Raw genomic sequence first — 21795 nt, forward strand, 5'->3', positions numbered from 1 at the left:
TGTGACCCCCTGGTGCTCTCTGAGCTTGTTTGTTTTCTTGCAGACATTTTATTACCCAACTACGTAACGCCATCAGGGCTCCAGTAACAGTACATGGAGCCATATCACTAGCAGTGATGACATTCCATTACCCACTTGGGTAGCCAGGAGCCCAATGGAAATATATTCCTATTCATGCTACCTAAAAGAGCATTTTTTGCTCAATGGCCAAGATCAGAAAGGTCGGCAGTTCGAATCCCTAGCGCCGCGTAACGGAGTGAGCTCCCATGACTTGTCCCAGCTTCTGCCAACCTAGCAGTTCGAAAGCACGTCAAAAATGCAAGTAGAAAAATAGGAACCACCTTTGGTGGGAAGAGAACAGTGTTCTGTGCCCCTTTGGTGTTGAGTCATGCCGGCCACATGACCACGGAGACGTCTTCGGAGAGCGCTGGCTCTTCGGCTTAGAAACGGAGAGGAACACCGCCCCCTAGAGTCAGGAACGACTGACACAGATGTGCGAGGGGAACCTTAACCTTTACCAGAACATTTGCCTAGATTCTGAGCAGCTGGGCCACAATGCTTCCGTACGGGAACTGCAATTCCAAAATGTTGGTGTTACCAGTGTAACTTTGATCAAGCCGAGATGCCCCCGTGTGCGAAGGATGAGATTTGTGGTGACTTTTCGGGAAGGAGAAAAGAAACTGAAGGGAGATTTAGAGAGCCAGACGCAGACAGTCTGCGAAAGAGCCAGGAGGCTGACTTTTACTTTCCATCACCTCCCCTCGCCCTGTTATGATTTATTAATGCCAGGCTTTTTATAAGAATTAAATCTGGGAGTCGCGGTGAGCGAATGGCAAAGGGACAGGGAGAATTGTTCACCTCAAAAAAAAAAATCCATCCTGGAAATGCCCTCGCAGAAGACGGACGGACAGATGTTTTCTAAAATGGGGCAGAAGGGAAAGGATGGGGAAGAGGGGCGCATTGGGGGGTGGGGAGCAGGCAGGAGCAGGTGGGTTATAGGTAGTCCTCACCTTGTGACCACCGTTGAGCCAAAACATTTCTGTTAAGAAAATTAACCCTGTAGCCGGTCGGACATCCCTGATCTGGGATGAATAATTTTCTGGTTACAGCAAGGAAATCAAATCAAAACTGGGTGCTAAGATTCAAAGCAAAGGCAGGCAGTCCTCGAATTATGACCGCCACTGAGTCTGAGATTTATGTCGCTAAGCGAGACAGTGGTTAAGGGAGCTTTGACCCGTTGGAAGACCTTTACGCAAATCATCAGTCGTTAAGTAACACGGTTGTTAAGTGAATCTGGCTTCCTTCCCCCTTGATTTTGTGTCTGAATTTTGATCACGCAACCACAGGGATCCTGCAGCAGTCGTAAGTGTGAAAACGGTCCTCTCTTTTTTTCAGTGCCGTTGTAACTTTGAACAGTCACTAAACGAATGCCGTAAGTTGAGGATTCCCCGCATCACCCAAACACAGCCTTACACTGCATTTGTGAAACACACCCACATGTGAGATTCGTTTTGTATTGAAATTCACACACAACAATGGCAAAAATAGGTGTTTTTTTTAAAAACCGGAATCTCTACTTTTTTTCCCTCTTTTTTTAATTCCAGAAAGGGGTCAAAAGTTTCATTCTTTATTTCTATTTTATACACATGACTTCACATTGCTGTTTTTAAAATGCATCTTCTCGCCGCCCCTTTTCTGCTTTTTAAATTAAAGTGGTTTTGTTTTTTTTACAATACAAAATATATATATATATCCTTCCAAAAAAACGAAACAAAAAGGGGAGAAAAACCACCACAGATCAGCCCTAAAACCTCTCTCTTTTTTTTTAATACCACTCCCAGCCATAAAATTCTTTACAATACTCGTTATTTACATATGAATGCAAGAAAGAAAAACTTACGTTCGGATCCAAAATACAGAAGAGCCGAAAAGAGTTGCAAATGGAAAGAGGAAAACGTTTTTAAAAAATTAAATTAAATTTAAAACGAGACCGAAAGAAAGCAGATTTTATGCACATATTTTCAGAATAAAAGAAAGGGTTTTTTTTTATTCCACCCCTTCTTCCTTCATTTAAAGGGCCCCACTTTTTTTTTTTTTCTTTCTTTCCGGGACCTGATCTGAATTGAGTTATTTTGGAGTAGACTTCTAGGGTAGATTTGGGGAGACAGGAGGTTGCAGTGTTAACAACTCTGCAAATCCTCCCTAAATTGAATAGCAGCGGTTCTGCAGTTTCTTAACCTTGGCAATGTTAAGACGGGTGGACTGCAACTCCCAGAAGTCCCCAGCCAGCGGAACGCTGGCTGGGGAATTCTGGGAGTTGCAGTCCACCCGTCTTAACATTGCCAAGGTTGATGATGTCAACTAATGTCCCATCTTGTTTCTCTGTTTGGCAAATTAAAAACTCGATTTCCATCATCCCTAGATTAAGCTGAGCTGAGCATCTTTTTAGGGGCGATGACGAGATTTCTATTCCCTGAGACGGAGCAAGTTGGAGGCGCCATCTCAAAGACCTGGGAACCCCCCCCCCCCCACTTCTGGTAGGCCTCTCCTTCCAAGAATTGCCCTTTTGGGCACCCGTGCCTTGCTCCTCTTGGCGGAGCTGAATACTGTCACTTGGGGCAGAAGGGTGGGAGGAAGGTGTGTGTGTGTTGGGGGGAAAACGACGACGTATGTTTTGGATTTTTCAAAGCGTGGAGACCTCAAATCTTGGGGATCCAGCTCCAGGAGAAACTGGGCGGAAGGTCATCGACTCTCGGAAGAAGGGGGAGGTCTCTTGAGGTGAACAAGCAAAGCGAAATCTCGGCGCTTCCAACACTCGTGGGGAACGGCCAGATGAGGATCTGGGTCAGTTGAAGGTGAGGATCTGGATCAGCTAGAAGGTGAGGGCCTGGGTCAGCTAGAAGGTGAGGACCTGGGTCAGTTGAAGGGGAAGACCTGGGTCAGTTGAAGGTGAGGACCTGGGTCAGTTGAAGGTGAGGACCTGGGTCAGCTAGAAGGTGAGGACCTGGGTCAGTTGAAGGGGAAGACCTGGGTCAGTTGAAGGTGAGGACCTGGGTCAGTTGAAGGTGAGGACCTGGGTCAGCTAGAAGGTGAGGACCTGGGTCAGTTGAAGGTGAGGACCTGGGTCAGTTGAAGGTGAGGACTGGGTCAGCTAGAAGGTGAGGATCTGGGTCAGCTAGAAGGTGAGGACCTGGGTCAGCTAGAAGGTGAGGACCTGGATCAGTTGAAGGTGAGGACCTGGGTCAGTTGAAGGTGAGGACCTGGGTCAGCTAGAAGGTGAGGACCTGGGTCAGCTAGAAGGTGAGGACCTGGGTCAGCTAGAAGGTGAGGACCTGGGTCAGGTAGAAGGTGAGGACCTGGGTCAGTTGAAGGTGAGGATCTGGGTCAGTTGAAGGTGAGGACCTGGGTCAGCTAGAAGGTGAGGACCTGGGTCAGCTAGAAGGTGAGGACCTGGGTCAGGTAGAAGGTGAGGACCTGGGTCAGTTGAAGGTGAGGATCTGGGTCAGTTGAAGGTGAGGACCTGGGTCAGCTAGAAGGTGAGGACCTGGGTCAGCTAGAAGATGAGGACCTGGGTCAGTTGAAGATGAGGACCTGGGTCAGTTGAAGGTGAGAATCTGGGATTAAATCTATCTTCCTATGATGTGGACCTTCCACCATGGCTGTTCTCCAAAAACAACACGAAGTAGACACAGCCACAATTCCTACAGGGACCTTGGACCTCATCAGGATCTGGAATGGCGATAAGAGCGCGACCAAATCCATACTTCCTAGTTAGAAAACGCAATGAACCCAGTAACTGGGAGGTTAGGAAAGCTGAAAGGAAGAGTCAACACAAGATACACTCAATTGCCTTCTACTGGAACTCAAGATAAGGAGGCAGGGTGGAGACAACGGACTCATCTCAAGTATGTTCAGGAATATCCTTTCAATCGAAGCCCTCACCCCAAGGTTGGGTGGTCTGACGGGGACAGTTTTTTTCATTTCCTTGACCACTTGACGTCCTCCAAGACAGATGGACTAGCACATCCGTCAGCCTCAGGGCTCCCCTGGGCTTTGCAGGACTCCCTACCCAAAGTGGATGGGGACCAGGGCTGAGAATTGGTTAGGTCGGAGCAAGCCAAGCGAGTAAGGACATCCTAAGCCTTTGCAAGGGTTCACAGGTCCATGTTTATCTTAGATCTGGGGTGTCCAACCTTGGCTGCTTTAAGACCTGCGGACTTCAACTCCCAGAATTCCCCAGCCAGCCAAATGCTAGCTAGGGAATTCTGGGATTTGGAAGTCCTTCGGTCTTAAAAGTGGTCAAAGTTGGACACCCCTGGTTACATTCTCCCAATGCTTTGCTTACTGGAAGAAATGCTGAACTTACAGGAAGGGATACTCAAGGATATGTCCCGTTTACATTTTTGTAAAGGAATCCACATTATTCCCAGAGTTTCAATGTGGGCATTGAGAGACGAGGCTAGCGCGGTGATGGCAAATCTATGGCACACATGCCAGAGGTGGCACGCAGAGCCCTCTCTGTGGGCAAATGTGCCTTCGCCAGCTGCTCTTCTGGTTTAAAAAACAGGCCGTTTTTGGGGCCATTTTCAGGGCGTTTTTTAGTTATTTTCACCCCCAAAAACGGCTCCAAAAAGGCCTGAAAATGCCCCCCAAAATAGCCTGAAAAACCAGTCATGCACGGCCCGGCCAGCTGGTTTTCGGGTTTCTGGCGCCCCGGAACGTTTCAATTTGAGCACTCATTGCTGAAAAGGTTCGCCATCACTGGGCTAGGCAGTTGCTAGAGACCCCCTTTGGCATCACAGCAAATATGAAAACCCATCCTAACCATGCTTTGGCTCTTTTTCACGCCCGTCGCTCAAGGAACACATCCTTTCCAGTTCCTTTCATCCAAGCTCATTTGGTGACAATCGTGTTAAAAGCACCTTGGAAATCAAGTTGAATCTATTCCGAAGAGAATACGGGGCGAGGGGGTGTGAATGGGTGTCTGTGTGTTTCTTTGGAGCTGGGAGGCAGAAATCACACCTGTCAAGAGGCATTTTGCAGCCTGTCGTTCCCGGAGACTTTTGCCATTCGCCACGCTGAATGAGGGACGTAATTCGTGACGAAGATTCAAGAGGAAGAAAAGGGAATCGACAGGCACAGGGGGGGGGGGAGAAAGTTGCACCCCTTCTGGAGCCAGATGTGCAAGTGAGTGGCATTATCCCTCTCCGGCAAGCCCGACTCCTAACCCCAAAACGAGGGAGGATAATTGCCGGATAATTGCCCGCAGGGCTCCCTCGACTTGCCAGAAATGTGCAATTACGAGAAACGGAAGAGAAGACGGGGGACGTTTAAGAGGCCCAGGATGGCAATCTTTTGAGGTTTTTAAACAAAAGACTTTCTGCAAAAAAAACCAAAAGCAAAACACAGCTGGGCCAAACTCTCTCGAACTCGCTCCCTGGCACCCTTTCCGACTCAAGATGACCCAACAGACAGAGGAGGAAGAAGAGGGGTTGGCTGATGTGTGAATTGGGGAGGGTTAGGCAGGGTCCAAACCAGGGGTGGGTTGCTCCTACTGTTGCTACTGGGACGCTGCTTGGGGTCCGTTCGTGCACCCGCTGGACGTGCGCTGTGCACGTGCATGACGTGGACTGCGCATGCATGTGCACTCCACCGCCCCTGTGACACCCAGCTGCTTGTTGGAGGTCGCGCTGTGCGCGCAATTGGCCCGGTTGCTTTAAAAACAGGTATGGAAAGCAGGTAGGCCGTCGTACCGGTACGGTGGCCGTTGCTCCCAACTATTACCGGTATGTCCGTACCGGCTGAAACCCACCACTGGTGCAAACTGACAAGGTATCCCCACCCCCACCCCGGGTTAAAAAAAAAAAAGGAATACGCCTTTTCTGCTTTTCACTGCGCCGATGATGTGGTGCTTAAATAAGCTGACAGCTTAAAAGCCCTTCAGCTTTTCGCTTGGTGTAAGCGGGGCAAATGGTTAGACAGGTGTCTCCCTGCTTCGGCGCACCCAGGTTCTTTTCCCATTTTTGGAGTGAGGTTAAACACACACACACACACACCCTTGGCACCTCCTTCCCCACGGCTTTCCGTTGCAAAGGCTGACAGTGTTTTGGGGCAACGCTGCCGCAACGAAGGGTTTGTGCAAGTTTTTGTTGCCAGGAACAAATGCTTTAAGCGCTTCGTTGCGGATGCCAACGTAGCGTTATGCTCACTGGGCTGCTGTTGTTGTTTTTTTTTTAAAAAAATATTTATTTTTTCTTCTTTTAAACCAAGGGAAGTGCTTGCAAGTTGGGATCGGAGGTGCTGACTCAACAGGATGGCCCCGGTGGCCTCTTTCCAACTAAGCTGGCAATTTAAGCTTCGGCTAAGCTTCGGGGACGAGGGGTCAATTGAGTTTAAAGCAGTGGCTGAGGAACTCCGGGAGTTAAACTCCATGAGTCTTCAAAGTTGCCGAGGTTGGAGACCCCTGCTTTAAACGGTCCCTGGGTCAGATACTTGCTTCCCCATCAAGATTGTTCTGCTCAGGACTGAACGGACACGAGGTCCACGGATGAGTAAGGTTGAATTTGCCCCGTTTTCAGTTCTGGGTCGAGTCTAATAATTGGGCGAACATTGTCTTCTGCACTATATAGGATTGCAGGTGGATCCCACCCACCCGCCCAGGCTCTACACCATCCTATTTAGCCACGTTTTCTAACCCGCGTGCATGTGTACAAGCCGCGCGAGAGAACAAAGCGCGTATGTGGAAGGCCGCGGTTACATTATTGGTGCGCGGCGAACCGGGAGTGAAAAAAAGAAGAGAAGAGTAGCCCTTTGGGGGTGTCTAAAAATCATTTCTGCTCAAGGCTGAATTTTGTTTTTTCAGCCAGCCCAAATCCAAGGAGAAGAAGGAAAGAAACCCGGTGATTTCTCTTACCCCCTCAAAGGTGCAAGTAAAAATAATCACGGCCCGGGGCAAGAGGCATTTGGATCGTCTTTCCTGAAAAAGATTTGAGCTCCTGGACCGACCAGTGGACCAGGAAGCTGCAAATTGGCTCCTCCTGGGAGACCGAGTGGAACTGGGACCACCCCGGGTTCGTATCAAGTGCTCAGCCACTCAAGATCGATTCCCACTCTGTAGACGTCGGCTTGGCGGGGACAATGCATTGGATTCAGCACTTTAGGGGAGAGAGAAAAAAGGGAGATGGGTGACCAAGAGATGCTTTTTAATTATACATTGGTTCCAGTTCTGCAGGACTCCCGTGCATACAGATTCAGCAATATGCAAAACTGCCGTACTTTTCTGGCTCGTTGACCCAAATTGAGGACGTACATGGCGGGTCAGGAAACGGGAACAATTTGGTTCCGGTGAAACAGCCCGAAAATCTTTTAGTGCCCCCCTCCCCTCACCCAAATTTCCTATTATTATTAATTTTTTTTAAAAAAAACCCTCTATTATACACTGCTACGGTTGGGGAAGGGCGGGAAGAAGGGCATTCACCTCGAGCCCGTAAGATTGGCTGCAGCCGAGCAAATTCCCTCCTCGCCCCTCAGTTTTTTGATACCATCCCGCTCCCGCGGCAGACTGTCGCGGAATGTAACGGAGCACGAGAACCGGTTCTCACGGTGTGCGTGATTGCGTGCATGCATGGCAAGAGAGGGAGAGAGAGAGAAAGAAAGAGAGGCAGAGAGCCTGGCGCAAACAGGCCGTTGGAGCAACAGGGACACCGATGTTTGCTCGTCGCTGCCTGTCGGATTTGCACGCTTGTCTTCGGTCAGTGTAGCACCGGCGGCTGCTCTGGAGTGGAGGGAAACGCCATGCCGGTGGGGTGGGACAGGGTGGGGCAGCGTCTCTCACTCCATTTTGGAAACTTGGCTGCTCTCTTCCAAACAAATCTACCCCCTTGAGGTAGGGCGCCAGCAAGAAAAAACCAGTGCCCCCTCCTTTCAGTGATCTGATGCTTCCAACTACTGCTAAGCTAGCATCCAAAACAAACCAGCATTTCTTGCTTGTAAAGTTGCTGCAAATAATTAACGGAGCAATCTCAGTCTCCAGTAGGCACGGAGGCCGCCGTGTCTCAGGGCTGGTGGATGGAAAAGAAAGGGAGATGGTTTTGAACGGGTTTTCATCCAAAGGGATCCCTGGGGAATAATAGCGCCTGCATATTTTTTCTTGAGGTGCCAGTCGAGAGCCCCACCTGTGGGTCCTTCCTCTCGCTCATTACCCTAGATCTGCACTACGTAAGCGAGTTGTGGTGGGTGCATTGTGTGTGTGGGGTGTGTGTGTGTGTGTGTGAGGGGATGACTCAGGGGTCTTCAGAGCCCCCAGGAGCTATTTCAAGCTGAACCTGGGCAAGGGAGCCAAGCAACCAAAGAAGAGATAGCAGCCGCCAAAGAGGGGGGAAAGTCACCGCATTGGCTGCCTTGGTCCGGACATACAAGCCGTGCCGCCCTTCCACCCACCCGGCTCTGCTCCAGCGTTACCGCCTGTCTCTCGTCCGTCCGTCGCTGCGGTTCTCCCCCGAATCCAGTTAGACAAGTTTAAAAAAAGAACACGGGGAGGGAGAATGCGGAGCGTGTGCAAAACCTCACGGCGTTAATCCCATGCTTTTCCTAGATCTATTTAAAACCCCGTCGGACGTGGGCGAAGGTGTCCGTCGCTACACAAGCCCATGTCGGGGGATTAAAAAATACCCTCCGGAAAAATACATATCTTTTTTTCCCCGTTTTTTAAAGGGAAACAAGGGGTAAGAGTTCGACCGTACACTTGGGCTGCTGCGCCACGAATTTTAATACCTTGACCTGGAGAAAAATAATGCTACCACATTGATGCAAGCCGAGGCCTGTTCTTAGAAGAAATAAATAGAGACCTTGGGTTTTTCGGGAAGTTAAGACTGCTTCGTCTGAAATCTTGTAGCGACCGAGGGCAGAGAACTGACCGGCGTTGGCTGCTACGCTCTTTCTGACGCAAGCCGGAGGGAAAAAGTCGAGTTCCATAAACCGGTCTATTTTTTAGGCTTCCTCCTGGTTGATGGCAACCTTTGTGGGTGGAGAAGTCAACGGAAGGACATGCCACGGGAGGTCTACAACCGACGAAGGGGAGCAACCGGAAAACGATGGAGCCGCCTGGCGGTTGCAAGATTGGGCGGATCTTAGGACGGAGCGGGTGCTGATCGGAGCCAATCGAGGCAACGCTGCCGACGCCAAGAAGGAAGTCTGGATGTTCTCAAGTGCTTTGAGGCCTCCTCTGCACCCAGGGAGCCTTACGAAACAAAAAAAACAGAGGTCCTTCTCCGAGGGCCGACCTTGGGTTCAAAAGAGGCAGTTCTGATGTCCATGCATCAAATACAGGTCCCGGGCTGGGCTGGAGGCTGCTGTTTCCTATTTCGTACCGCTCCCGACTTGTCTTTGTAGGTGATGGGTATCTGTTGTGAAATGTCCACCAACGCACTGGCGACTGCGAGACCTGGGCAAAGAAGAACACACAGGCACACACAGAGAAGGTTGCAGACCAGCTATGTCAGGGGTGTCAAACTCAAGGCATGTTGCGGCCCACCAGTGGAGCAGGCAGCAGATTCGGACAGTGAGGAGATTGGGGAGGAAGATGGGCCAGTCCTGGAGTCTGGGGAAGGCCCTGATGAGGGCTCTGTGTCGGAGGCAGAGAGGGGGCCAGGGCCGTCTGACAGTTATCAGCTGCCTTCGGAGTCAGACACCAGTGAGACAGAGGAACAGTTGGAGCTTGTTCCCAGTGTGTGTATGCACAGAGCTGCCAGCTAAGGAACAGGGTGCGACTTGGGAGTGAGGCCACAGGTGGACGATGAATGGCCCCTCCCAGGGAAAATAAAAGAGGAGCGAAAGGGGAGTGGAGTTTGCAGGAGTTCCATTCATTTGGGTGAAGATCTGTTCCTGAATTCTTGCCAAGTAATTGCTGGTACAGCATGGAGTTTGGAAGATATCGGCCTGGCAGCCCTCCAAGCCTGATAAAGGTCTATAGTTGTGAAATCTCATGAAAGAAGGTTGGCCGGGAGTTTGCTGGAGAGGAATTCACTTTAAAACTAAATAAAAGGGGTTTTATCGGGACGAGGAGTCGGTTTCATGATCTTGGGAAGCCTAGATGAGAACAAGGACTGCGGCCCACGAGGTGTTTAGATCTGGCTCACGGCTCTAGCAAAGGACTGGCCTGTGGTGTCTCTGCTGCTGAAAACGGGGCATGGGGGGAACTTTGTGGTGCACCCCCACCCCCATTCCATTTTCCGCCTGGACGGCCTCCTGCAGCATTCTGCCAGCCAAAACGGGTCATGGGGAGGCTGTGCAAAGCCCCTCCCCCCCAATGCCCTGTATTGGCTGGCAGGGTGCTGCAGGAGGCATCTGTCCCATCTGCTGTCCGTCCCGTCTCTCCCTCTCCCCTCCCCCACAATGCTGATCTGGCCCTCAAAGAAATCCAGTTTGACACCCCTGAACTAAGACTCCCAAACAGTGTTTCTCAACAGTGGCTATTGTGGACTTCAACTCCCAGAATCCCCCTGCCCAGCAAAGCTCGACAGAAATTTCAGGCTCAGCTGTGGTCATATGTCAAGGACTACCTGACCTTCTTAAGTTGTGGTTTACTCCGACTTCCTAATCCGGTCTGTTTGATCAACTACGTCCAGCTCAGAAGCGGAGAAAGAAGTAGAAGATTCAATCCTTCACGGCTTCTGCATTTTCTGCAGAGAATTCTGCACGGAGACCCTTTATCGGGACTTTATTCTGCTGGAAGACCCCACCTCAAAAGGCATCACTTTCTTAGGCATTTCTTTGAGGTAGAGCAGGGGGTCTCCAAACTTGGCTACTTTAAGAGTGGTGAGCTTCCCCCCGCCAGCCAGGCTGGAAACATTCGAAGACTGGTGGACTTCAACTCCCAGAATCCCTCAGCCTGCCATCTAGATCAGGGGTCTCCAAACCTGGCCACTTTTAAGAGTGGTGGACTTCAACTCCCAGAATCCCTCACCAGCCAAATGAGGGTTTCTCAACCTTGACAGCTTTAAGACCAGAGATGGGATTCAGCCAGTTCAGACTGGTTCGGGCAAATCGGATGCCAATTTTACATCTGGTTCGCCGAACCGGTAGTTGGAAGGACTGGCTGGCCCCGCCCCGCCCACCTCTTCCAGGAATCTCCACGCGGCCTGATGCCAGGTAAGTGCAGGGCAACCTCTGGAGCCTGGGGAGTTACTTCCAGTTTGCTGGTAGGGTCGTTTTTTGCCCTCCAGAGCCTTCAGGGAAGCCTCCGGAAGGCCCCTGAAGGCTCCAGAGGGCTAAAACTGGCCCTACAAGCAAACCGGAAGTCCATTCCCAAACTGAGCGCTGGTCGTGCATGTATGCGCGCTGGGGTCATGCATGTAGCATTAAGGATGTGGCACGCCCATGCACGACCCCCCCCCTGTGCTCCCCCCACTTTTGGCACGCGAGCCACAAAAGATTCGCCATCACTGGTATAGGGTTTCCTGCCTAGGCAGGGGGTTGGACTAGAAGACCTCCAAGGTCCCTTCCAACTCTGCTATTGTATTGTATTATTGTATCATGAGTGACGTCCCAAGGGATCTTGAGGAAGGGGAGGGACCCACGGCTGCAAGGGGAACCTGGAGGACTTACCTGACTGCCCAGGTGGAGGGATCCCACCAAGGCCCCTCGGCAACCTCACGAATACTGAAAGAACTGCCGCTTTGTTGCCGAAACAGGGCTCCAGGGCGATGGGCTTGGGCACCATCTGCAAGAGGAAGAGAGGAGAGCGGGTGAGAGGTTGGCAAGGGGAGGATGAGGAGAAGCCACACTGACCTGGGAGGAGAGGAAGGCGGGGGAAAGGAAAGGTGAAAAGGAGGAGGAAGAAAAGAAAAGGAGGAGGCGGGAAAGGGAAGGGGAGAAAAGAAGAGGAGAGGAAATGAAGAGAAAGGAGAAGAAAGAAAAGGAAGAGAAAGGAGAGGAGAGGAGAGAGGGAAGGGAAGTATGTGTCTGAAGAAGGGGAAAAATGGCTGAAAGGACAGATTAAAGGAGGAGGAAGAAAAATAAAAGGAAGAGAGAAGGGAAGGAAAGGAGAAAGGGAAAAGGAAAGGGAAGAAAAGAAATGGAGAACGGGAAAAGGGAAGAGAAGGGAGATGGCTGAAAGGAAAGACTAAAGGAGGAAGAAAAAATAAAAGGTAGAGAGAAGGGAAGGAAAGGAGAAAGGGAAAAAGGAAAAGGGAAGAGAAGGAGAAAGGGAAAAGGGAAGGGAAGGAAAGAAGAAAGGGAAAAGGGAAAAGAGAAGGAGAAAGTGGGAAGGAAAGGAAAAAGGAAAATGACAGGAGAAAGGGAAAAGGGAAGGAAAGGAAAGGAGAAAGGAAAAAGGGAAGGAGAAAGTGGGAAGGGAAGGGAAGGAGAAAGGAAAAAGGGAAGGAGAAAGTGGGAAGGGAAGGAGAAAGGAAAAAGGGAAGGAGAAAGTGGGAAGGGAAGGGAAGGAGAAAGGAAAAAGGGAAGGAGAAAGTGGGAAGGGAAGGAGAAAGGAAAAAGGGAAGGAGAAAGTGGGAAGGGAAGGGAAGGAGAAAGGAAAAAGGGAAGGAGAAAGTGGGAAGGGAAGGGAAGGAGAAAGGGAAAAGGGAAGAGAAGGGAGATGGCTGAAAGGACAGATTAAAGGAGGAGGAAGAAAAAATAAAAGGAAGAGAGCAGGGAAGTGAAAGGAAAGGGAGAGGAGAGGAGAAAGAGAGAAAGAGACTTCCTCCATAGTCCCTTCCACCATGCCAAATATGAGACGGGGGATCTCCAGGGCCCTTCGCCCAGCTAACTCAGTGCCAACGTCTGCCAGGAAACCACCAAGCTCAGAGAGCACCAAGGACCCCACCCAGATCTTCATTTTTTTTAAAAGAAAGGTTCATTCTCCCAAGCTCCTTCTTGGGACGGAGCTCAGTCTGGTCTCTGAGGATCTGAATGGCCAACGCTTGCAACCCTTGCTCTCCCTCCACTTTTGTGCAAGTGCCGAGGCATTTTTAATTTGCGCCCGGAGGGACTTATGCAAGACCCCATGGCGGAAGAAGGACGAAGGGAGACGCCACGTTTTCCCAGCAATATTTCATTGTGATAGATCAGCAGCTCCCTTTAATGGGGCATGTAATTAAATGGGGGGAAAATAATAGGGTACTATGTGCTTCAGTATCTATGAAAAAGGAACACAACCACCGTCTTCTCCCAATCTCCAGGAAGGCCAGGGGACGAAGAGAGAGAAGCAGACCCCACAGCCGTCCCCTTCTTCCTCCACCTCCTCTCTGCCAACCCCACTCCCTTCTGGCATGGATTGTGTTACCTAGCTGGGCCCTGAAATGTCTGCCAGAAGACAAAAAAGCTCAGAGAGCACCAAGGATCCCGGTCTTTCTCCTCCCTGCAAACCCACTCCTTTTTACCCCTGATGAAGTTACCTAGCTGGGTCCTGAAACGTCTGCAAGAAAACAACCAAGCTCAGAGGGCACCAAAGACCCTACAGTCCTCTTCCTCCTTTCCCCCCTCCCCCACCTCTTTTCCTTCTATTTCTCCTCCTCCTCCCTGCAAACGCCACTCCCTTCTAACACTGATGATGTTACCTAGTTGGGTTACGAAACGTCTGCAAGAACGCAACCAAGCTCAGAGAGCACAGCTGCCTCCTTCCTCTCCCTCCCTCTGCCTCCTTCTCCCTGTACAACCACTCCTTTCTACTACTGATGAAGGTAACTAGTTGGGTCATGAAACGTCTGCAAGAAAACCACCACGCTCAGAGAGCACGTAGGACTCCTTAGTCCTCCTCCCTTCTAGCACTCATAATGTAACCTAGTTGGATCATGAAACGTCCCTTCATTTCCACCCTGAGCTGCAAATATTCTCCTTTCGAGGGACAGACAGACACAAGCCATGCTCGGGGGGGGGGGGGGGGCGTTTTCTATCTCTCGTCGCTTCGAGCCCCTTCTACGTTGCTTTAAAATAAGGCAAAGATGGCTTATATTTCTCAATGGCGCACCCTGCTTCCATAGCCAATGCTCCATCTAGAGATGCTAGCAAAAAGCCAAGAAGGACCACAGTTGTTGTTGAATTAACAAATGCCGAATAAACAAGGCAGGGCAAAGTGCTTTTACATGTCTCTGGTACAAAATGGACAAGGGGGAACCAGAATGAATTAGTTGCTTCAGTAGCAGTCTACCGCATTACAATAGGGAGAGTGGTTGTTGTTGTTTTTTTTAAACTGGCGGGTGTCTTCCTCCCTGCGGAGTCACTAAAATTCAAAATAGTTCTTTTCTTACAAAGGGAGAAGCCGGGGTGGGTGAGAATAAAACATGCGGAGTGTTTTGTGCTGGAACTCAATTACGAGAACTAATGGAAGCAGGACTGGGTATTTCTCCCCCCCCCCCCCAAGTTATAAATTGTCTGCTTCGGCTTGCAGGGCCAGTTCCAAAATACGCAGACAGCTGTTTTCTCTGGCAGGGATGCATTATTATTTTTTTTCAGAAAGGAAGAAGGGAGTTGTCCTGACTTAGGCTTCACCAAATCACCAAGCAGGCTCCTTCTCCCGACAAAACCCCTTTTTATGAAGCTCATGGGAATTCCTCTCCTTCACCTCCAGCAAAGTCCCGGCAAACAGTCTTTCAAGGGTGAATTTACATCCACAGACCCTTATCAGGCTTGGAGGACTGCCAGGCCGATATCTTCCGAACGCCACTCTGTACCAGAAAATGCTTGGCAAGGAGTCTCTGAGAGTCACTTTCAGACAAATGGTTTTCTAATCTCTTCGTTAAAACTTCCGGTGTTGGAGCATTCAGAACTTCTGGAGGCAAATTCTGTTCCACTGGTTAATTGTTCTCACTGTTAGGAAATTTCTCCTCAGTTCTAGGTTGCTTCTCTCCTTGATTAGTTTCCATCCGTTGCTTCTTCTTGTCCTGCCCTCAGGTGCCTTGGAGAATAGTTTGAGTCCCTCTTCTTTGGGGCAACCCCTGAGATATTGGAGCACTGCTATCATGTCTCCCCTCGTCCTTCTTTCTATTAAACTAGACACACCCAGTTCCTGCAACCGTTCTTCCTATGTTTTAGCCTCCAGTCCCCTAATCATCTTTGTTGCTCTTCTCTGCACTCTTTCTAGAGTCTCCACATCTTTTTTACATCGTGGTGACCAGAACTGAATGCCGTATTCCAAGTGTGGCCTTACCAAGGCATTATAAAGTGGTACTAACACTTCACGTGATCTTGATTCTATCCCTGTTTATGCAGCCTAGGATTTGTCTTCATTGGGCTAAACGTACCTTGCAGCCTCTTTACCTGCTGGAGTAGAGCACTGATGGTGAACCTTTGGGGCATCGAGTGCCCATAGTGGAACGTATGTGCATGCACACGCTCTGGAGGACCAGAAACCCAAAGACCAGCTGACCGGCATGCACATGCCTCTTTTTGGCCATTTTCTTCGGGCTGTTTTCAAACCTTTTTCAGACCATTTTCGGGGCCGTTTTCTGGTGTCACGGCACCCGTGAAGAGCAGCTGGCCAGCGTGCATATGTGCGCTCCGGAAACTAGAAGGGTTTGTTGTGGTCAAAACTGCTTAAAAGTTCTATTGACAGACGTTTGCTGTTCTTAATTAGGTCCTTGTACAATCAGACCTCCAGCCAGGTCAGGTGTGGTCTGCAGGGAGAACTTTCTAATCCTATCCCGATTAAGAATGGAGTAAGGCAGGGATGTGTTCTGGCTCCTCTTCTGTTTAATATATTTTTATCTGACCTGGCTGGTTACATCGGACATATTGAGTCCCATGGCCCGAAGCTGACAACTACAAAGATCCCGCTTCTTCTTTATGCTGATGATGCGGTTCTCCTTTCATTGTCAAGGCCAGGACTGAAAAGAAAAATCAAGCTAGAAGAGCAGCTGGCAACGGCCTGCATCCCCACAGAGAGGGTTCTGTTTGCCACCTCTGGCACGCATGCCATAGGTTTACCATCACGGGACTAGAGGACCTCCGAGGTCCCTTCCAGCCCTAGGACTCCATGATTCAGGAGGCCGTGTGGATATACAGAGCTTTAAATGTCCATTACTCCGCCAACCTGCAGCAGTGTTTGTCTGCCAATTTTGTTTTAATGAAGGATTATTGAGGGTTAGGAACGGGAGATTTGCTCAAGACAGTTTTCAACGGACGCTAAGCCTCCCTGTCCGGCATCCCTGCCGCTCACGCGATTCCCCCCCCCCCCCCCGATATTTTCAATCAAAGGGATCATCTAACTCCCAGGGAAATAGAAGAAAGCAGGAGAGAGAACCCGAGAAGGTCAAGCAATGAGGCATTGTGCGTTGAGGCTGCTGATCTTCTTCCTTGAGATATTTTAATTGATATTTTTTTGTCTAGCAATAGTAGAATCAGCGAACGGTCGGTCAGCACAAGTTGGAAAAAACTCATGTTAAGCCCTTGCTTGCTTCTGAGCCTACAGTGGTACCTCGGTTGCAGGTCGTCCTCAGTTTACGACCACAATTGAGCCAGTGGTGAAATTCAATTTTTTTTACTGCTGGTTCGGTGGGCGTGGCTTGTTGGGCGTGGCGTGGCTTGTTGGGCGTGGCTTGTTGGGCGTGGCTTGTTGGGCGTGGCGTGGCTTGTTGGGCGTGGCTTGTTGGGCATGGCGTGGCTTGTTGGGCGTGGCTTGGTGGGCATGGCTTGGTGGGCATGGTAGGGGAAGTATACTGCAAAATCCCCATTCTCTCCCCACTCTGGGGCCAGCCAGAGGGGGCATTTGCCGGTTTTCCAAACTACTCAAAATTTCCGCTACCGGTTCTCTAGAACCTGTCGGAATCTGCTGGATTTCACCCCTGAATTCAGCCCCAAATTTCTGTTGTTAAGCGAGACGTTGGCTAAGCAGGTTTTGCCCCGTTTTACGATCTTTCTTGCCACCATTGTAAGTGACTCCCTGCAGTTTTTAACTTAGGAGCGCGGTTGTAAAGTGAATCCAGCTTCCCCATGGACTTTGCTTGTCGCAAAAGGGGATCACATGACCCCAGGACACTGCGACCGTCATGAATATGAGTCAGTTGCCAAGTGTCCGAATTTTGATCACCTGACCGCAGGAATGCTGCAGTGGTCGTAAGTGTGAAAAACGGCCATATGTCACTTTTTTCAGTGCCATTGTAACTTTGAATGGCCACTAAATGAACTGTTGTAAGTCGAGGACGACCTATGCCTGTCGTTAATTGGTTTTGGGAGGTATGATGGACTACCAAAAACGCTGAATACCAAACACATTTTTCCCATAAGGAACTACGCAAATAAATTTAATGCATTCCCCAACCAAAGGCAGTGCACCTTTTTAAGGCAATATGTCAAAAGATAGGATTGCATATCATTACTTTACATGGGAAATAAACCTAAAAATTAATAACTAGAGGTAGTCCTCAACTTACAACAGTTCCTTTAGTGAAGGAAGTTACAACGGCACTGAAAAAATGGGACTTATGACCATTTTTCACCGATAGTACCATCGCAACGTCCCCATAACCACATGATCAAAATTCAGAGACTGGGCAACCGACTCGTATTTATGACGGTTGCAGTGTACCCTGGAGTCGTGTGATCCCATTTTGCGACCTTCTGGCGGGCAAAGTCAGTGGGGAAGCCAGATTCATTTAACAACCGGGTGGCTAACTTAACAACCGCAGTGATCCACATAACAATGGCAGCGAGCAAGCCAGGAGTGTCACTGTGTTAATTTGTTTGCTAGCCGAACTAAACTGAATAGTTACTGAAAGAGTTACTGCGCAGGTCATAAGCTTTATCTGACAATGATTTATTGCGCATGCTCAGAAATCAGGGTCGACTTGGGAGTGAAGCCACAGGTGGACGGTGAATGGCCCCTCCCAGAGGACATAAAAGAGGAGCGAAAGGAGAGGGGGCTTTTGCAGGAAACAATTCCTTCGTTCGGTTGTTAGATTCGTTTCAGGAGTGTGAAGATCTGTCCCTGAATCTCACAGACTCTGTGCCAAGTCTTTCCTTGCACAGCACCTCATTTGGCAAATATTTACATGGCATCTTTCCAGGCTAGATAAGGTCTGTGGTCATAAATATTCCTTGGAAAGACTCTTTGCCAGGCCTTGGCTGAATGTGAAGGAGAGGAATTCACCTTCGTTTAATAAAAGGGGTTTTGTCGGGACCAGGACTCTGCCTCGGACTTTTGGGGGAAGCCTGGGGCAGAACGCTTCTGTACTTGGATTCTGCTATGTTTCCGACAGCACAGAATAAAACACCCCAGGGGAGGGAGGAAAAATGTATTTTTCTGGATTTTTTTTTAAATACAACAACAACGCACACCAGCTATTATCGAAGCTGCGAGGTTTCTTCTACCTTTTTAAATCTCCAGGCAGTTTATGAATGCCTGGTGCGCCCTTTGCAAAATTGAAGGCCTTCTGGACCTCTGGACCTCCTTCAGATAACTCTCCCAATTATTGCTTCTCTTATAATGGAGAACCTGACGGTGCAAAATGCAGAGAGCCAGTTTGATTCCCGGGTCAGGAGGATGCCTGGTTGTTCGGAGAGATGACCTCTCTCCTTTTGAGTTAAGAGTCAGGCCAGCCATGGGGATTTGAAGAGGTGCAGGCTTCAAACTCCCAGAACTCCCCCAAGGCGGCTGAGGAATTCTGGGAGTTGAAATCCACAGGTTTGCAAGGTTGGACGGCCTGCAATAGGCCATCTGCGGGGATGCTCCTAGAAACCAGGGGTCTTCCATTTGAGTCCAATTTAAATTTAAAAATTAAAGTAAAATTAATCAGTAGGGATTATTATTGCAAAGGAAAAAAAGGTGAGATTTGGGGTGACCGCTGGTGGCATACCAGAGGTGGTATTCAGCAGGTTCTGACCAGTTCTGGAGAACCGGTGGCAGAAATTTTGAGTAATTTTGAGAACTGGTAAATACCACCTCTGGCTGGCCCTGCTCCCATCTATCCTCTGCTTCACGAATCCCAGCTCATCGGGAGGGAATGGGGATTTTGCAGCATCCTTCCCCTGCCACGCCCACCAAGCCATGCCACGCCCACCAAGCCACACCCACAGAACCGGTAGTAAATAATTCGAATACCATCACTGTTGCATACACCTGCTGTTGAGTTTCCTGGTACTCGTTCCACAGATAGCCGAAACAGATTGGAATACATGATGAGATTATGTCATAAAACACTTCCATTTCTTCCTCTAAAACCCAATTTATCTCTTTTCAAAATTCGGGGGGGCGGGGGGGGGGAGGATGAAAGCCAAGGCCTATCTCAATCCCACCACATGCCTGAGCTTCCAACAAAATACCGTATTTTTTGGAGTATAAGACGCACCTTTTTACCTCAAAAAAAGAGGCTGAATATCTGGGTGCGTCTTATACACTGAATACAGCATTTTTTGCCTCCCGAAACCCTGCCCCTTCACCAAAATGGTCGTGCAGAGCCTTTAGGAGGCTTTCAGAGAGCTCCTGGGGGCTGGGGAGGGCAGAAATGAGCAAAAAAAGGCTAGTTTGTTGCTCATTTCCACCCACCCCCCGCCCCCAGGAGCACTCTATAAGTTTCCTAAAGGTTATCCATGCCCTTTTTTAAACCGAAAAACGGGCCCATTTTTGCAAAACATGGGCTGTTTTTTGCTCATTTTGCTCCCTCCTCCCCCAGGAGCACTCTGCAAGCTTCCTAAAGACTGTTCATGCCTTTTTTTGGGGGGGGGGGGAAACGGGCCCATTTTCACAAAAAATGGGCCGTTTGGGGGAGGATTGCAGACTGCAAAAACTTTTAAATTTTTTTCCTCTTCAAAACCTTGCTGCGTCTTATACTCCGGAAAATATGGTAATAAGAGCTAAAACCTCTTTCGTTCCCCCCCTCCCCCCGCCGCCAATAGTTTCCCTTGCTGGTGCCAGACACTGTGGGTTGATATGAGGTTTTATTTTTTTAAAAAAATTTATTTAGAAAACACATCCCAAATCTATGTCTTCGGAGGCTACCCGAAAGTAATTCGTTCAACAGAAAAAGGTTTATCTCCTTCTGCGGCTGCCGAGAGATCGCCCTGCGCTGTAAAATACACTGGACTTTTAACAGCGCTAATCTCTTTTGCTTTTCCTCAACTCCCAGCACAATTTTCAACTCCGGATGTTCCAAATGCAGGCGCATTTCTTGCTAAGCCTTGCAAAGCCAGCAACGCACGGAAGGACACAAGACGCAGCCGCCAACCTCTCGCATTGGCTCGTGAGCACTAGCTTTCTTGCGTACAGGCAGTCCTCGGCGTACGACCGCAATGGAGCCCAATTTTTCTGAGGCTAACCGAGACGGTTGTTCAGGGAATTTTTGCCTCTGGGTTATTTTGTAGCTTTCACTACAAATGGGAGTCGAGGGTCTTTCTTTGCTTAGTGCCCCAAGCTGGGACAGGCCTGACATTTTCAGATTTTGGAATCCCTTAACCTTAGGTCTGGTTAAGGAGACAAATTTCTGGCAGATCGAAATAACAGTTAACAGAATGACGGACTCGGAAGGGACGTTGGAGGTCTTCTAGTCCAACCCCCTGCTCAAGCAGGAGACCCAATGCCATTTCAGGCAGGCTGTTGCCCAATCTCTTCTTAAAAGCCTCAAGTGATGGAGCACTCATATCTTCTGGTGGCAGGCTGTTCCACTGGTTAATTGTCCTCAATATCAGGAAATTCCTCCTTAATTCTAGATTGCATTGCTCCTTGATTCGTTTCCATCCATTGCTTCATATTCTGCCTTCAGGAGCTTTGGAGAACACAGGGGGAAGAAGACGTATTCAAGAACATTGAATGATGAGGTTGGAAGGGACCTTGGAGGTCTTCTAGTCCAACCCCCCCTTCCTCAAGCAGGAGACCCTAAACCATTTCAAACACGGGATTGTCTAATCTCTCTTTAAAAACCTTCAGTGATGGAGCACCCACAATTTCTGGTGGGAAGGTGTTCCACTGGTTAATTGTTCTCTCTGTCAGGAAATTCCTCCTTAGTTCCAGGTTGCTTCTCTCCTTGATTGGTTTCCATCCGTTACTTCTTGTCCTGCCCTCAGGTGCTTTGGAGAATAGCTTGACTCCCTCTTCTTTGGGGCAGTCCCTCAAATATTGGAACTCTGCTATCGTGTCACCCCTAAATCCTTCTCCAATGAACCTTTACAGAAGATAGAATAACAAGAGTTGGAAAGGACCTTGGAGGTCTTCTAGTCCAACCCCCTGCTCAGGCGGGAAACCCTTTACCATTTCAGACAAACGATTGTCCAATCTCTTCTTGAAAACCTCCAGCGATGGAAATCCCAAAAAACTCCAGAAGGCCTCTCGAAGATTGGAAGACTGCCATCATGTCACACCCCACCCCACCCCTAATGTTGGATCTGAAATAAAGGTTTCCCTCGCACATATGTGCTAGTTGTTCCCGACTCTAGGGGGCGGTGCTCATCTCCATTTCAAAGCCAAAGAGCCAGCACTGTCCAAAGACGTCTCCGTGGTCATGTGGCTGGCATGACTCAACGCTGAAGGTGCACAGAACGCTCTTATCTTCCCACCAAAGGTGGCGCCTATTTTTCTACTTGCATTTTTAAATTCTTTCGAACTGTTTGGTTGGTTGGCAGTAGCTGGGACAAGTAATGGGAGCTCACTCCGTTATGTGGCGCTAGGGATTCGAACCGCTGAACCGCCAACCTTTCTGATCGACAAGCTCCGCGTCTTAGCCACTGAGCCACCGTGTCCCTCCCGTCTGAAGTTTATTATGATGATGATTTTTAATAATAAATGTATTAAATAAATAATAATTTATTATTATATCTGAAATATAACAAATATAATCCTGGATTATTTGCCCAGACTGCAAACTTCGAAGA

General features: G+C 49.2%; 1 protein-coding gene across 1 annotated transcript in view; it reads right to left on the reverse strand.

Moving 5' to 3' along the window:
- Positions 1-8749: 8749 nt before the first annotated feature.
- ATRN (attractin) overlaps positions 8750-21795 on the reverse strand; it is a 186040-nt gene continuing 172994 nt past the window's right edge. Inside the window, exons 28-29 of the mRNA XM_081960346.1 lie at positions 11605-11719; positions 8750-9442 (exon numbers count right to left, since the gene is read on the reverse strand). Of these exons, the coding sequence (XP_081816472.1) occupies positions 9318-9442; positions 11605-11719 (240 nt within the window). The 3' untranslated portion in view covers positions 8750-9317. The remainder of the gene's footprint in view (positions 9443-11604; positions 11720-21795) is intronic.

This window comes from Natrix helvetica (genome assembly GCF_964273705.1).
Source record: "Natrix helvetica genome assembly, chromosome: 7".
Lineage (NCBI taxonomy): Eukaryota > Metazoa > Chordata > Lepidosauria > Squamata > Natricidae > Natrix > Natrix helvetica.